The sequence below is a fragment of the Phycodurus eques genome, chromosome 3, assembly GCF_024500275.1.
Source record: "Phycodurus eques isolate BA_2022a chromosome 3, UOR_Pequ_1.1, whole genome shotgun sequence".
NCBI classification, from domain to species: domain Eukaryota; kingdom Metazoa; phylum Chordata; class Actinopteri; order Syngnathiformes; family Syngnathidae; genus Phycodurus; species Phycodurus eques.
The window spans coordinates 13737175-13755028 of record NC_084527.1 but is presented as its reverse complement, the minus strand read 5'-3'; the positions used below and the strand labels follow the sequence as shown (position 1 = coordinate 13755028).

General features: G+C 41.3%; 1 protein-coding gene across 13 annotated transcripts in view; it reads right to left on the bottom strand.

Moving 5' to 3' along the window:
* Window positions 1–17801, bottom strand: part of LOC133400019 (potassium channel subfamily T member 1-like) — a 79534-nt gene extending 61733 nt beyond the window's left edge. For 11 of the 13 annotated variants that reach the window (XR_009768281.1, XM_061672147.1, XM_061672151.1 and 8 more), the window contains exons 1-3: window positions 17683–17801; window positions 11295–11343; window positions 10030–10197 (exon numbers count right to left, since the gene is read on the bottom strand). Coding sequence is in view for 12 of the 13 variants with exons in the window: in XM_061672147.1 (XP_061528131.1) it covers window positions 10030–10197; window positions 11295–11343; window positions 17683–17749 (284 nt within the window). In the remaining variant the exon portion in view is untranslated. Of the gene's footprint in view, window positions 1–10029; window positions 10198–11294; window positions 11344–15696; window positions 16287–17682 lie in introns of those variants that run through there. The other 2 variants (XM_061672149.1, XM_061672152.1) reach the window with 1 other exon arrangement.
* Between the last annotated feature and the right edge of the window lie 53 nt (window positions 17802–17854).

The window sequence follows — 17854 nt, the reverse complement described above, 5'->3', positions numbered from 1 at the left end:
AAAGGTTGTGTTGGAACGGGTGTCTGACCTGTAGGATGAGCTTGCATAATTTCTTTCTCTTCAGATGGAAGTTTTGGACATGGCAAAATCTGATTTGCTCAAAGCACAGCACAAGGATATTGGGGTGAGTGACTCTTGGATCAACATGGTTCCACAATCTCGATTCAAATACACCAGAGCTGTTGCAATGCTCTTACTCACAATATTCCCGTCCATATATATATATATATATATATATATATATATATGCGAGTCATCATTTTCTTCAATGAACACTATCAAAAGTCAGGACAGAAACAGACTCTCCAATACGCATGTTGGTCGCAAGAGAACTGGAGCCTAAGGGTTTTATGATGGTGACAGTTTGGACTCTTGAACCTATTTCTAAATATAAATGACTTCAATGGGAAATGTTGTTCTCAAAGACCACCCAATCTATGTTCAACCAGGCCACTGCATTAGATTGCCACTAAACAAGTGCAGCAAATGGGTTGTTTGTACCTCCACCAGAGATAAAGATTCTCACTACATTACACTACACAGATGCTCTCCACAGTAGCGAATGTTTCACTGCTGGGTCAACCCTTCTGGACATGACCTTTTGACTCACACGGAAGTATTAAGAGGTGATTTAGTTGCCATTCTGTCTACATCTCTCCTTTCTGTATGCCGTCTCAATGATGGTGAAAAAAAACAACAACCCGTCAAGATTGCACACGGCGAGGAAAAGATTGATGGAACCAATTTTCCGCCTGCAGTTTTTTGTGGTTTTGTTTTGCCTCTGGATCGACAAGAGGCTCGCTGCTATTTCTGACGGAGGCTGAGACAAGCCCCCTTTCGCTGGCTGACATGCTGAGAAATAAACCCACACACTCTCCAAGGTATAATCAGAGCCACACAGGTGCGCGCGTGCACACACACACACACACACTAACCTGACAAAACACAAAAATCACTTGTTCGCAGCTCACAGTCGCAGTCATTACAGTCCTAAAACATTAGACTCTAGAGTAAATGACATCTGTGGAGGGAGACTCCCCCCTACACCCGTACGTCCACAGCATAACACACATTCAATCTCTCCTCCACTTTGCAAAAGTGGATGAAACAAGGGCTTCCCAACTTGAAACACCCACAATTATGCTCAATTAACGCACTACACTTTCACTGTAGGACTCCACTTGATTTCATATTTACAATATCCTTCATTCTCTGGCATCACAGTTCATCTCCTGGCTGCTATTTTAGCACCTATTTCATTAAGCCCCCACACTCATCACTAGATTTTCCCCCGCCCCTTCCTCAGATTAGGCGACTGCTGAAAGGTTGCGTTTCGTGGGTGTGCTGGGCATCAAGCCGATGACTGTATAGACATCCGTGACAAGCTGACTTTTATATATATATATATATATATATATATATATATATATATATAAAGCAGTCTGAAACTTTTTTCATGAGTCAACCTAATGATTATGAATGAATATTTGACAAAGTGACTTAATACACGAAAAAAAAGGGAACACATAATCGTTCTATAATTCATCATATTTATTTTTAAGAACCCAGTAATTTTATTCCAAGGAATCATTTGTTTGCTTGCCTTCCGATTCCGCTTATCGGTAAAACAACAACACTTGCTTTATCTATAACAACATTTTTGTGCCTCACTCTCCAAGCATGACCAATCAACCCATGCTTCACCCAACTGTTACATGTAGAAGTGGGGGTTGGATTGATCATAAATCCTTTTTAAATCTTGCCTGGAGAGTGTGGCGCGGGGATGACATGCTAGGGCTGTGTTAGCGTTTTGAATCCTGTTACACTAAAGACTCGTTTACAGCACTGCTAGAGAAGCATGGATAAACAACATTGAATATTACATGACATTTCAATGTACACAACAACACTGTATATTTCTTGAAAACTGCATGTGAACCCAGATATTGTATTTTTCCCACTGGATATATGTGTTTCATTGTATTTTCATCTCTTATCCATTTAATATTTTTCCTTTATAAAGTGTGTTTTATAAATACATGGAGAACAGATCAGAGAAAATTGCTATTCATTTCTAGACTTTACACCGATCTGATAATTAACATTTTATGCTGATCGGCTTTAATGTCACAATTCGCCGATCCGATCAATGACGTAATTGATCGGCTCCGCAAAAGACATTTACTCCACGTCGCCGTCGTGTAGAGTATATTCAAATCCAAAAGCTAGTTTATTTTTAGCCTTGACGCATGTCTTTTGACGTAGTACTGTAAATATCTGACCACCAATAAAGTTATTTAAAAAAAACATGATGGCAGTGTGGGACAGACAACACGTAATGCCCGGATCAGACTACAAGACAAATTTGGTCTTTCACGATTGCACTATTTCAGACTACAGCAATAAAATCTTGTATTCCGACACCACCGCATCCCGTTTTTTACGATCACTGGGCTTCATCTTGTCAACTCAAACGCGACCCGATACACTCGTTACCATGGCGAGGACAACAATAATGGATCGCACCGTGTGTTTATAAGAACAAAATGGGAAAAAACGTATGTTGGGTGGTCACCGGTGCTCGGGAGAGGAGATTCGTTTAAGGCTTGCTTGAGGTATGTTCATGTACTTTTAATACGATACGGCTTGCAAGCAAGCAACAAAACGTTATGTAGCCTCGCAAGTTATGTAACCTAACATGCATGTTTTTAAAATGTGGGAGGAAGCTGGAGAAAACCTATTCTAGTGAGGGGAGAAAGTCCACACAGGATGGCTGGAGTAGAGATTCAAACCCTAAACTTCACTTTGAGGTAGACATGCTAACCACCAGTCCAACGGGCTGCTCTATTCACATACTGTACGGCTATACGCATTTCTTACAAACAGCTGTCTTAGACATTTTCCTGATATCACCTTCTGCTGAACACGTAACAGACTGCATTGCATGACTAAAACTGCCTCTTAGCTGGACACTTACCTATAAAGGAATTTTAAGTAAATTATCTTTACTGCTAGTCACTGATGGTGAAGTGGTACACTCGCCAGACTTTGGTGCGGGCAGCGTGGGTTCACTCCCCACTCAGTGACGGTATGAATATGAGTGCGAATGGTTGTCCGTGTCTATATGTGCCCTGTGACTGACTGGCGACCAGTTCAGGGTGTAGTCCGCCTTTCGCCCGAAGTCAGCTGGGATATGCTCCAGCGCCCCGCGACCCTAACCAGGATAAGCGGTATTGAAAATGGATGGCTGGATGGATCTTTACTGCTTCAGTACTTCAATCTACGGCTGTTGATTGTTACAGCCCGCTGTATGACAAATGTAAGCAAGCAGACGCCAAAGGCCATCAAGACAGCGAGGGGAGGGGTTGTGCATCTCCCTCTGTGGGCTAATTTGTTTTCAGTCTTTTCACTCGATGAGGCTTCAGCATAGGAAATAATCAAAGCATGAGGATGAGCCAGATCAACGAATGGCGTGTCCCCAAAGCCCAGTGACATCATCTGCTTCTACTCTGTAATTAGCAATTACAGGACAGCGCCAGGCTGCGCCATCAATAACGGCGTCTACCACTATTCTAGCATCTTCATTTTCATCAGCATTTCACAATGTGGAATGTGCATTACACATTACAATGTGCAGAGGGAGAGAGATTGTGAGTGCATTACAGAATGTTATTTGTGTTTGAAACATTACACCTGCCATGTGTATGCATACACATTACTTAGGGATGGCGTTACACCGGTGCTAGGGGGTACTATAGCCCCATCAGAAAGCACCAGTTAAGCCCCTGTAGCATTTTTTATACTATTGTTATGTATACATTTAAATTAAAATGAAACATTTTAAAAAGCTTACAAGTAGCCAAGTCTGTTCCAATCCAATTCCCGTTTGCGTGTTTGTGCTGCGCCTGTAACACGTGTGCATGAGGGGCGGGGGAGTCTTCCATTTACTCCTGTGTAAGGTTAAGGCTAGCTAACCTACAGTCCGCTGCAGCAATGGATTGTTTTGTGATAAAGAAAAACACTTTTTTTTTTCAAAAAATAAAAAGAAGAGTGCAGGTAGAAAATAAAAAAGGAAAAGCCAGGCTCCCAGGGGGGACAGAAGAGTAAGAATTAAAAAAAAAAAAAAGAGCCAGGTTCTGAAGGAGCACCAGAGCAGTCCATCGCTGTTAGCTTCTCTACAGCTCACATTACTTTCACTTCTGACACAGATGACTGGCCCTCTGATTTAAGACAGTCACCCATTGATGAACCAAGGCGGCCTCTTCTTTGGCGTTATCCAGCCACGAAAGTTGGACAGCAGGATCGCTACTCAATCGTAGATGGTATGAGGATTACATATGGCTGGAATATTCTGTTATAAACTAACTGTCATGAAAATCTATTACTTTCTCAGACCCCCTCGACCACTTACCACTGGGAAAGAAATGGCTGGACTGTGAGTTTTTGAGTCGCCAGCCACAAATCAGTACTTGCTGAGAAACACTGATGATTTCATAGTACCGTATTTTCACGACCATAAGGCACACTTAAAAGTCTTAAATTTTCTCCAAAATGGACAGGGCGCCTTATAATGCGGCGCTCCTTATCTCTGCACCGAGTTCCAAAATCTGTAAATGTTGTGTGACTTTAATGAGCGCTCCGCTTGACTGACTGGGAGCACCTGCCGACACGCTGCTTATATAGAGGAAGGCGGACGTGACTGAGGACAGCATGTGGACGTAAAGGGGGAAGGGTTGCGCGTGAAAGAGGAGCCTAAAGACACGCCCCCAGTAGGTATATAGTTCCGGTATGTGCATCGGTTTGGCTAAGGACCCCCGAAAATGGCATCTACGAAGAGACACGCTTACGAAGTACAGTTTAAACTGCAAGCTATTAGTTACGCGGAGGAACATGGGAATCGAGCAGCTGCGAGAGAATTCAAGATCAACGAATCCATGGTTCGGAAGTGGAGGAAGCAGGAAAACGAGCTTCGCCAAGTCAAGAAGACGAAGCTGAGTTTCCGCGGAAAAAAAAGAAAAACAAAACACGGAAACAAGGCGATGTGGCCCGAGTTGGAAGACCCAATCGAGCAATGGATTAATGAGCAAAGAACAGCCGGGAGAAGCGTCTCTGCAGTCACCATTCGACTGAGTGCAATAACTCTGAGCTTGCCATCATTACGGGAGGCTTGACTAACCGCTGGACATCCGTGTAACCAAGGCGTTCAAAGGGAAGTTGCGAGCGGCATGAGAGCGATGGATGCCAGATGGCAAACACAGCTTTACTAAGACTAGGAGGCAGCGCCGGGCGAGTTACGCCACAATTTGTGAATGGATTGTGGATGCTTGGGCTAACGTGTCTGCTTGCACTGTTGTTCGAGCTTTCGTAAAAGCCGGCATAATTTCTGAGGAGCCGCACGGCAACGAGACTGACTTCCGACAATGACGAGCGGGAACCTGGCGTGTTTGATGGAGAACTTGCCCAGCTGTTCATTTCGAATACAGAAGATGAGGACTTTAATGGATTTGTGGATGAGGATTGATAAAAAAATAACGTGAGTACATTGTTAAATACTTCAATAAAGTACAAACGAATTCAGTTTTGCTCCCGGTGCCTTTTTAAAAACATTGTTTTAGCGTGCATGCATTCTACCGTATGTTGTAAGATACCGTATGTTTTAAACCAGCTAAGTTTTACCATGCCTGCGTCCAATAATACGGTGCGCCTTATGTATGTGTTAAATACAGAAATAGACTCCGTAACCGAGACTGCGCCTTTTAATACGGTGTGCCTTATGGTTGTGAAAATACGGTAACTATTGTGGGTTTTCAAGTCACCAGCCACAAATCAGTACTTGATGAGAAACACTGATGACTCAAAAGTAACTATTGCTGGTTAGAAAAAGTAACTAATCTGATTACTCTCCTCGGGAGAGTAACGTGCTATTTTGCTCGTTACTCAAAATGGCGGAATTTTGGATTATTACATTACTGTACAATATATGTACAGCAAGTTGTAAACACACACAAATATTAAAGGCATTCACATTCCTAAATACCTTTTGAATAAGAATCAGCAAGTCCTATGGCACAAATGTGGAAAAGATGCATAGAATCATAAAATGAGTCTATTGCCCTTCTCTGCTTTATTTGCGTTTGGTGAAGACATTTTCTACTCTATCCCAGCAGTCTAGATTTAAAAAAAAGCAGTTTCATGAATAAAAGAAAACACTCCAGTCCAATACATCCTGGGACTCCTAGGAGAAATGCAGCAAATAGTGTGTTCATGTGGAGGGTAAAATATTGGACTGCTACTTTAAATGTTATGTGCAGACAAAAGAATTCCCCTTGATGTAAATCTCATTGACAACAGTGCACAGCAAGGAGCTTCTGAAACGGACTGCAAGCGCAACCGTAACCGACAGCAGAACGGTGAATGATGGTGACAAAGCAGAACGTCTTATTTACAGTCATGTCGCACGAGACTCGTCACCCACGTCAACTCTTGATAAGAGGCAGCGGGAATAATCTTCCCGGTCACACATGCAATGGCCCAATAAGCTAATTCCGAAGCACAATAGTCGTCCAAACGATGATATTGATTTATTTCTGAGATATTGCTGCAACCACAGGCAACCGGAGGCCTGAGGTGGGGAAGATAACATAGGCAATGCGCTGCTTGTTGGATATAGTGATTCAATTATAAATCTCCCTGGTTGCTCTAGAAAGGCATAGTGATGCTACACTGCTACATTACCCAACCTCTCACATAATTGTGTGACAGGGCATTAAGAAAATGTGAGCTCAACATTTGCTGAGTTTCTCAGTGGCTCAATATTCCAAATATATTGTTAACCTAATAGCATAATTGCCAAAGTCATTTTTTGAAAATTTTCAGAAAACAAGGAAAAAATTTGATTCAACAAACAAGAGTCCAGTTGCCTTGATTCAACCTTTGCGGATTACCATGACCTGGATGACTGAGAATTTACTCGACATTTTTTGCAGGCACATTGGTATTTTTTATTGATATTGTGACAGTAAGTTAAAACTGACTGGCAGTTATGGTTATGTTTAATGACTCTATATGTGTGAGTACTGAAATCAATTGAGTTTTCTACCATATTGAATGTTTTTTAGATGCGCCTGTTTATGATTACTAGCATTTTGGAAACAGTTACACACACAGAATACGTTCAAACAATATTTTATTATTTCATGTCAACAATACTTTTTATTTTGTCATTCATAGTTATTTCCAGGTGCCACAACAACCACCATATTGCAATGCCTCACACATTATGTGGCCTAAGATACAGTTGTCTGTGATTATACACATGGCCAGCAGGTGGTTTCGTGTGCACATGAAGCATCAAGAAATGGACTTCATCTCGCCATCACTACTGTCTCACATGTCATAATTTAATCAGTGGAAAGGCCCAACCAGTGATGAGAGTAACGCATTACTCTAAAATTCCACCATTTTGAGGAACAAGCAGAGGAACACATTACTTTCCCCAGGAGAGTAATCAGACTACATCTACATTTTCTCACCAGCAATAGTTAATTCTGAGTCATCAGTGTTTCTCATCAAGTACTGATTTGTGACTGGTGACTTGAAAACCGACAGTCCAACCATTCAACAGCATTTAACTGTTCAAAAAGACTGCTGATTTCTAAATCAGGGGAAGAAAGGAATTGGGAGGTGATTGTTGATTCTACAATTCAGAGTGAATTGCAGTACCATAAAAGTGCAAAGAAATGCACATTTTCACTATCGCCAGACTATTTTAGTTATTTTCCTTTGTAAAAAGTGTATTTGATTGTTGTTACTTTTTTATTTACACAAAGAATACAGTTTTACTGACATGTTAAGTGCGCAATGCATTGTGGGTCATGGAGGTTAAGGACTGTCTCACTGAAGGACTTACAATACTTATCTTAAATAAATAATACTTATCTTAAATAATATTTACAATGAAAAGTGAAACGCATCAACTTCATTGTAGTCGGGACTGTGAGCTGGTTTGACGCGCTGCATGGCTGACGTCACGTATGTAAGTCCTTCTCCCACCCGTCAATCACCCAGAGCTTTGCTAGTTGAACAGTGGCGTAATCTTGTCACCTTTTCTCGCTCATCGCATCAAAATTACGATGGTGGGAGCAATGGTGTGTGTGTGTGTGTGTGTTTGTTTGTTTACGTTTAGGTACTTAGGTACTATGTTGTCATGTCAAGTCTGCACTAAGTTGCTGATTTAATGTGGCTTCAACTACACTAATATTTAAGTTATTGGTTCATGTTGACGTAACTAACTTGTGTGGCATAGATTACCAAGTAATGGGTACAGTTAAGCTAATGCTTTTTTTGTACTGTGGATAAGTGATATTCCTGCCACTTGGCAGCTGCTGAAAGTAACTAAAAAGTTACTTTTTTCTGACTTAGTTACTTTTGAAATCAAGTAATATGTAAACTAAGATACTTTTAAGCTCAAGTAATCAGTAAAGTAACTAAGTTACTTTTTCAAGGTAACTGTGGCAACACTGGGCCCAACACACTTTATATTATTGCTTAGGAAAAACATGCCTGAAAAGTCGCACGAATGCCCAAGCTGAAATCTCACAAGATTTGCTAAAACCCACCAAAAAAAGGATACCAGTGAAGCTGAACCTAGTAGCACTAACATACCAGCAAAATTGGTACACAAATCGTATGTACCATATAGGATCATCAATAAACAAACGTACAACACAGCAATATTTGTCCTGATGAGAAGACACTCACCTCCCAGGCAAACACATGAAGTTCCTTTAGCATGTTTGTCACTGCGTTAGTTACATTTCACTGTACAGTGGCTGGCTAACTTCTTTTTACAGTTATTTTACTAAGAACTTACAAAAATTATTGTTTGAAGTCAAATAGCGTCCAGCATTCCTCACGTCAATACGTCGCCTCCATTACAATTATACTTTTGTTTTATTATACAGAGCTTAACTATTTATTACATTCGTATGACATGCAAGAATGTTAAAATGTTGCTAAAGTCATTACATGTAGAGTTAGGAAATATTTTATGGTGCCAACAGTTTGAACTCTGAGCTCATTTCCATTATCTCCTGTGAGGAAAAAAACAAAAGCGAACTATTTGGGGGTTGAACTGTTTCTCACAACGTGTGTTTGAGTTGAAAGTTCCATGTTAAAAGTTTCCAAACCTCTGTCCTTATTGCCACTCGTTTGATAGATTATTTTAAAAAATGATGTCTGTAACCTTATATCAGTGTTCCCAACCTTCCTTGAACCTAGGAACACAGAGAAAAATATCATGGCACACCACCAAATAAATGTACAAGAAGTGGACGCACAGGTTAGTAGCCACCTTGTGGAAGAACATTTAATTGTTCTGTGTCTCACTATAAGTAGATAGAAGATAGATAGAGGAACAAAGACATTATTTGTAGTAAATAACTTTTGGACCAATTAAGTGAAATTGGACACTTTTCTGTTGCACACCTAATAATCTCTGATGGCACAATAAAGTGCCGCGGCACACTGGGAATCACTGTCCTAAATCACACACATGGAATAGGCTGCTAGGCAACAGGCTGATATACATGAACTGCATAAGATTAAAGATTCCCCCGTTGCTTAAAAAGTTAAAATGTTGTGATAATTAACCTCATGCTGGCTTTAGTTTTAATGCTGCTGGCAAAAGCAATGGAAAGCCTACAGTCCATTTGCTCTGCGGCAGCACTGAAATTATCCGGGAAGCTTTATTTCAGCACCACGGAGAGAGCCTCATACGCTCGGCTAGTTCTTTGCACTCCCGGGCCTCCGACAGCATCTGCTGGTCGTCCTCTCAAACCATAAAAATAATTAAATCCTTAGGAGACTCCCAAAAGCACATGCCACTGCAGCATGGGTAAAGTCCAAGACACGAGATAGTAAATGTATTTATGTACAAACAAACAAACATACACACACACACACACACAGAGACACATATAGGAGCTGCAAGAACAAGCATCTCTTACGGTATAAGAGCTTTTACACTACCTGTCATCATTCTGAAATGTCTGGTCACCCAGCAGGAGGTCTCTGAAGCGGTAGCGAGGTGGAAGGGGAGGCACCTCGGTATCCACTTCAGCCATCTTAAGAGTCGCTATGTCCAAAATAACTCCAGAGTTGCTGCTGTTGTTCCTCTGCAAGGTCTCGGTAGAGGGCCTGCAGGTTGACCCAAAGAGAGACTCATTAGAATGCTCATGTGCTGCTGAAAAATGTTTTTTCTTTCCACAATACAGCACGGACATTTTGCAGGCAGGGAATGTTTAATAGTGAATGCAATAGAAAAAGAGAAATTTAATGTCAGGTACAATCTGGGGGCCAACAAAAAAGTATGGGCGCAAAAAACGTGATACTCAGGGAGAGGGCTATGACATCAATCTATGATAAACAGATGATATTTTAACTGTCTGGGAGGAGAAAAAGAAAAAAAAATGAATGTGTATATGAGTCATCTAAAAAGACAAAAATATTAAGGAAAGTCATACAATTATGAAAATCAAAGTACTAAATTATCGTAATTTTTCGGAGAAGATTTTTGATTTTACTATATTGTATATTAGGAGAAAAAAGTATTTGTATGAAAACAATAGAATCTAAAATCTAGTAGAACGTTATTTCACTGCAAAAAAATATAACGTTATTTTATATTAAATAAAGTCAGAATTTTAGGCGCATGAAGACGTCATTTACAAGAAAAAAAAAAATCTATATATCATCCCTAGCCAGAACGCCCAGCTCAGGCCCAGACTGGCAAACATGCACAGCGAGCCTTTCACTTAGACAAAAATCAGAATCCCTCAGCATTTGCACTCCACCGCAGATGGGCTGTCCATGAAAATAGAGCCCTAAATGTTTAAATGCTTGGAACCTCCCAGTAAGACCGCAACAAAAAGGACAAGTCGTGTCGGGAAAAAAAACATCAAAATGAAATGAATTTATTCATAATATTGCTTGAATACATTGAACATACAAACAAGGAAGAAAAAACACAGGAAACTCTGGTTTCTTCTGTCATGGTTGTAAGATACCGAACAGCAAATATGGAGTCATAAACAAACTCTGATGTGATGTACCAAGCCTATTTACATTTGGTACGTGTTGTTATTAAAATTAATGAAATTGACACACTGAAGATTCTAAAGATGCATGGACACACCAGAATGCATGAATGTATGTAGTACACCTCTAGTGGTGGCCACACAGTGCGTGTTGTTTGTGGTCACATGAATGTGGATGAAGTGCTTTGGTGAAATTACCTGTCACCATGGGAAATCGATGATCGGCGTGGAGGGCTCATGGCTGCCTCTTGTGGACCATTTTGGAATGACAAATCGCGTGCAAGAAAGAGACATGAGTTCTTTTGAGGAATAATTTACAGACGCTGTAATGCGATTCATTCATGCGTTGTCTGTCTACTTGAGTAAATCCTTGTTGATCTTATTTTACAAATGGCTTTAGATGCCCAGCTGTGTGATTGATGCATCTGGGCACCCTGTTTGGATTCCTCACTGAAGCCCCAACAGTGGGAACAATAGTTTGGGTAGTACATTTCAACCTTGCGTTATGAGTGGTCGCCACAGCACGACGTGGGCAGCTTTGAGTGGGTCTAATAGTACCCGTGGACAGGTGAAGAGGGGTGGGTGGACAGGTGAAGAGGGGTGGGTGGACATTGAGAATGGAATGGGGTAGGTTGCATGCTTCCTTTAGGGGGAACACAATTACAGGATTAAGTCCTGGCAGGATACCAGTGAACTGAACAGTGACCCTTATACTGTACGTTTTCAAAATAAATAATAGATGAGCACAACTGGTAATAACTGCTTAATGGAAGGAGCGAGGAGTGCAGATTCAGGGCAGAAGGGAAAATGGAGCAAGGGGGGAAATACGCATGTGAAACTACCACTGGTTTCTAGATTAATTTTAAAAAGTATAAAATATTGTTAATCAAATATAATTCATTAGAGTTCAATTGGTTATTCTTGTGTGCTGTCTAAAACCGGAAGTTGCCCATTGTGGAACTATCAATTCATCCATCCATTTTCTATAGCAATTGTCCTCATTAGTGTCACAGGTCAGGTGGAGCCTATCCCCACTTACTATCCCCACTTACACCCTGGACTGGTTAACAGTCAATTGCAAGCCATACACTGCCCAGACAAGCAGACATTTAACTTTACATTCACATGTATGGACAATATTTAAAGAATGTGGGAGGAAGACGGAGTACCCCGAGAAATCCTATTCCACGGTACTGTCCATTGGGGGACTAATAAAACCTTAATGTACTCTAGGGTTGCACAAGGAATCCATACATTTATTTCATTTACATACATTTTCTTTACCGCTTATCCTCACTAGGGTCACGGGCTGCTGGAATCTATCCCAGCCATCTCCGGGCAGGAGGCGGGGTACACCCTGAACCGGTCGCCAGCCAATCACAGGGCACATATAAACAAACAACCATTCACACTCACATTCACACCGATGGGCAATTTAGAGTCTTCAATCAACCTACCACGCATGTTTTGGGATGTGGGAAGAAACCGGAGTGCCCGGAGAAAACCCACCCAGGCACGGGGAGAACATGCAAACTCCACACAGGCGGGGCCGCGATTTGAACACCGGTCCCCAGAACTGTGAGACAGATGTGCTAACCAGTCGTCCAACCGTCAAGTTCTTTGCAGTTTGTGACCGTGCATGACTGACTAAAGATCAAGCAGAAGGATGGAGACGTACCCGTCCTTGACAATTCACTATATTGACGATGGGGAAAGGCCGAATGTATTTTATACATAATCTCCATTTGCTTCTATTAAGTTGCCATTTGTGATTGCATTTTGTAAAAACATATTTATTCAGTTAGCCTTTAGTAAAGTAGACTTTTTTTAGGGTACATTTATTTTTATTATCATCTATCATTTATTCTTATTTAAAGATTCATTTTGCAATGTAAACCTTTACATATTGTTTGTTGAAAAGTAGTCCAATAAAAATAAAGGTTTTTCCCAAACGTGGAATAATTGTGATTAATCATGATTACAATATTGATCATAATAATCGTGATTACTTAGTTTGGCCATAATCGTGCAGCCCTAATATACCCTATCTCCTTCTCTGGAGGGAGTTTCAGAGTCTCCAGAAGTCTCGCAAAACTACATTTATTGCTCAAAAGTTGGTAATTTGGAATAGCTGCTCGCTTCGTCACACCTCAGCTCTGCTCGGTCGTCAGGGTAATGAAAGTCATACTAGAAATTTGCAAGAGACAGGACCGCTGCCCCATGGCGGTGTGATTTGAACCAAAGTGTGACAAGTGTGATGTAATTCTGCATACTTTGTATACTTTGACCAAAGCGAGAGATTTTACAAAGACAACTGGGAACTGTTTTAAATGGGGAAAATAATTGGATGTCATTAATGGTCAGAACATCATGTTAACGATAACAACACAAAAAACATGCTTTAAGTACATGAATCAATAGACCAAAGTCATTTTCTCACAGGTGTGTGTAAAATTTGTTGTTGGGTCAGAACTGAGCAAAACATAATGGTTAGGCTGCTAGCTAACGTCAGCTCTATAACGCACCGTCCATTTAACCATATAAAGAGCGCGTCTGCACCATTAATTCGAGCAACAAAGGAACCATTTATTTAGCTGACTACCCGGTTCCTCAATGATCAACTATGTCTGAATTTCCACCACGTCTATTTTTGTATCAATTTACCTGTTGAAATCTAAATTACAGCCGGCGTTCTGTCTCCCTTTGGAAGCAATTTACCTTATGTAACATTTTCTTTTCGACTAGCACGTCACACTTTCAAACTACGGCGAGAGAGAAGAAGGCTAAAACCATAATTCAAGCCATTTAGCCTATTATATTAATCGCTCTGAATGTGTCAAATGAAGGGTTTGTTTACTTGTGGAAAGCTCCGTCTTCTGCCACTATTATTAAGCACTGTTATGAAGTATTAGTTGAGAGAGTATGCAGAAAGCCTATCTTTTCTGAGTACTCTGATAAAGAACGCCTAGCCGCAATCTTCAGTCCTTAGTTCATTGCCACGTTGTGTTTGATCTTGTTATGTTCCTAGTTGGCGTTGCTGTTCATTTGGTTTCATTGTCTTTCAGTACCCTTGGTGATGATTGGTGGGCCCAGCCAGCTGAGACGCACCTGCAAACCATTGCGATCTGTGGAGTTTAAAGCCCAGCAGCAGCGGAAATAAATTGTCAGATTATTACTTCTGCCTTCCGCCATTGCTCTTTTGTATTCCTAGTCTTCTGAGTTTCGAGTCCCCTGGCCACGGTTAAGTGGAACATTCGTAGTCCTGTGTTATTTTTAAGTTAGTATAATTATGACGTTGTAGTTTACGTTATATCCTTGAGCAGGATTTACTATTTATTAGACTACTCATTTCCGCTGCGGCTTCGTCCACCAGTGTGCCCGTAGTTTAATATTTGTTGGTGTAACTCGCCTCACAACGAACCTAAAACCGTACCGTGGCCCACCTCAATCTCTGCTGGTTAATGTGTAACAACCATGTATAAATTATTTTGTTTAAATGTATGCAATGTTTGTGGAATTGTTGTTTAAATGTTGACAATGTTTGCTGACTAGCTAAACAATAAATAAACAAAATAAACAAACGTGACATCATGGTGAATGGTCTATAAATGGGTGCACATAACAATTTCAGAGGGTTTGTTGTTTGGTGCTCATTTTTATCCCTACCCACTGACCTCATGGATTAATTTAAAGACTTACACTGCAGTATGGGACTGTACAATCATCTGATTTGGCGCAGTTCTCTGGGGCAGTGGTCCTCAATCTTTTTTGCACCATGAACCAGTTTCACGTAAAGACCCATCCATTTCCATCCATTTTCAACACCGCTTATCCTGGTTAGGGTCGCGGGGCGCTGGAGCCTATCCCAGCTGACTTCGGGCGAAAGGCAGACTACACCCTGAACTGGTCGCCAGTCAGTCGCAGGGCACATATAGACAAGGACAACCATTCGCACTCACATTCATACCGCCACTGAGTGGGAACTGAACCCACGCTGCCTGCACCAGTCAGGCTAGTGTACCACTACACCATCAGAGACTCCACGTGAAGACATAATTTGAAAAACCGTCGTAGTGCAGCAAGACCGAGATTGAGACCGAGCCCACGAAGCCGAATTCATAAAGTTGTTCCATTCAGTACGTTCACGCAAAATATGTTTTTGTTTGAACAGGTCGTTTGCAAATGACACTACTACTTGAGCCCTGTCCACCTCTCTGGTTCCTGCACCCAAAACACTAAATGCTTAGTACGCAAATGCGCAGGTACACACTTGAATCTGGGGACTTTCAGTGCACCTGCGCACCCCTCTCTATAAATCAATGCAATTTGACACTATACATTTTTTTTAATAAAATCACCTGGGACCCATGTGGGACCCTGAGTCGAAGTTTGGAAAACCCTGATTCAGAATAATTTTTACAGTGATTTATTACGCCCACAGTTCTACCATAACTTACCACAGAGTTCAGAATAGCATAAATTGAATAACTACATCTGGAAATACAAAACTACCTCCTCAACTTTGTATCATTATGACAATAACACTATTAAAGAACATCTGTTAAACAAAGTAACATGTCAAAGTTCTTTCTCCATTTACCTGCCTGCGTCCCCGTCCCTAATCGCGGTCCCATCATCGTAAACTTGCTCTCCAGCGTTGCTTGCGTGGCATTGGGTCTGCCCCACCACCTTTTACATGACAAAGCCGTGCCATCCCACCCCTAAATAAACGTTGTCGAGAATACACGGACTCGAGGTCACGAAGGTCCGACGGAATTTTCGTCTCGTGAACGCAGCACGTCTCGGTCAAGCTAGCCGTCCGCTTGTAGCCGTCAATCGTCCGAGGTGGGTTCGAAGGTGTGTTGTGGCATCCCCAAAAAAAGTAGTCCGTCTTCTTCAGCTCTGATTGGTTGACGCGCTATTTCGAAAAGATTTACAGCACACCTGACGGCTAATTTGAATATCAATCCGCCAGCCCAACCCGGCTTCACGCCAATGCGGATTGACTCGCGTGTCCCTTAGCAACAACTTTGTTAGCTACTTGACTAACTACATTACCCAGCTTCGCCTCTTCAATTCACTCGAATTCCACCCCGTTTGGTCCCTTAACAAGCTCCCGCACCAAACGACGCCTCTTGTTGTCGACTAGCTAAACATAGGCTGGCGAGAAAATGCTGTTGTCAGCATCAGCATCGTTTCCTCTGGAGGGTACCAGATGAGGAAGAGGAGGAGGGTGGAGGGAGGAAGGCGCTCATGCATCAACCTGGAGGCACCTACGGGCGCCACGCCATCTACCGACCGAGCAGGGAGCTAATTTTGTGGAGGGAAAGTTGTCATTAAAGGGCTATTTCGGTCAGTACATAGACTCATCACTCACTGTGTCGTGATTGTGCAAAGAAAATAAATGCAAGTCATCTCCCCCCACCTATGAGAATGCTTACAAATTAAGGGGTGAAAAAACATATGCAAAAACATAACATCAATATCACTATAAAGTGCATGATTTGGTGTCTTCATCAGAATTACAGTCATCATGAAAATGTTGCAGATTCTGAGGTCTTATTTTAAGTGACCAAACATTTGTCTCTTAAAATGTGTTTCCTTAATTTTATAAATTTGTTTTTTTCATTCAATGCAGGATTTTGGCATGTCCCACAAACTGCTCTGCTAACTGCAGTGTGTATGTGGTTAAATGATATTAAATCACTTTTATTGTGATTTGTTCAAACTAGCAACGTGACAAGATTTCTCCCAAAAAATGACAGTCTGTTTTTTTAAAAAGAACATTCCACAAAGATGGTGGCCACTTGTAACGAAAACGAATTGTTTTGATCATATATATTCTATTTTCATAATCATATTGAACATTTAGCATTTTGTCTCTGCCACCCTGTAACCAAGCTGACATGTTTTGCTGTTCGTGTGTACATTGCCTGCTTCCATTTAATTTATTACACACACAAAAGTGTGGGAGCTTGACCAATGTGCATTTCTAACAGCATAGCATCTGTTTATTACAATAAAGATGAAGATCAATTGAAAATCTCAACTTTTTAGGGTGAATTGGGAAAGTATCAAAGGCATCTTGTGGTGTTGACTCAATAATACATCATGTGGTTAACAATGATCCTTCTTACCTTCCACAATGGAACAATAGCAGACAAAAAAATCTAAATAAAAAAATAGCATTGCCAGCATGTACTGTTTATGAGTGGTTAACTCGACTGCTTCACAGTTTTTAGGTTCAGGGTTCAAATGTGATCTTTCCTGTGCGGAGTTTACATGTTCTCCCCATGCTTGCGTTGGTTTCCTCCGTGTACTTCACATGCCCAAAACATACATGTTAAGTTTACTGAAAACCTTAAAATTTCCATAGGTGTGAAAGTGAGTGATTGTTTGTCAATATGTGCCCTGCAATTGACCTGCCTCTTGCCCAAAGGCTGATGGGATACGCTTCAGCTCACCAGCCACCATAATGAAGACGAGCTTTGTAGAAAAAGGATGGATGGACAAACATGCAAACTCCATCTAGGGAACTTCTAAAGATAGTAAGCACCCAGAGTAATTTTTTTTTTTTCCTACATACCTGGAGCTGGTCTGTCCTCCACCATCTGTCTCACAATGGACCCCCTCAAGTTGAAGAAAACATTCATTCTGCACACACCAAGGAGGATTGGGGCTAGATGGCCAACATCTCCAGGAAAGCTGTTTGCGGCTCGGTGTGCGTATTCCTTGTGCTCAGCCAGCCTCACCACGTT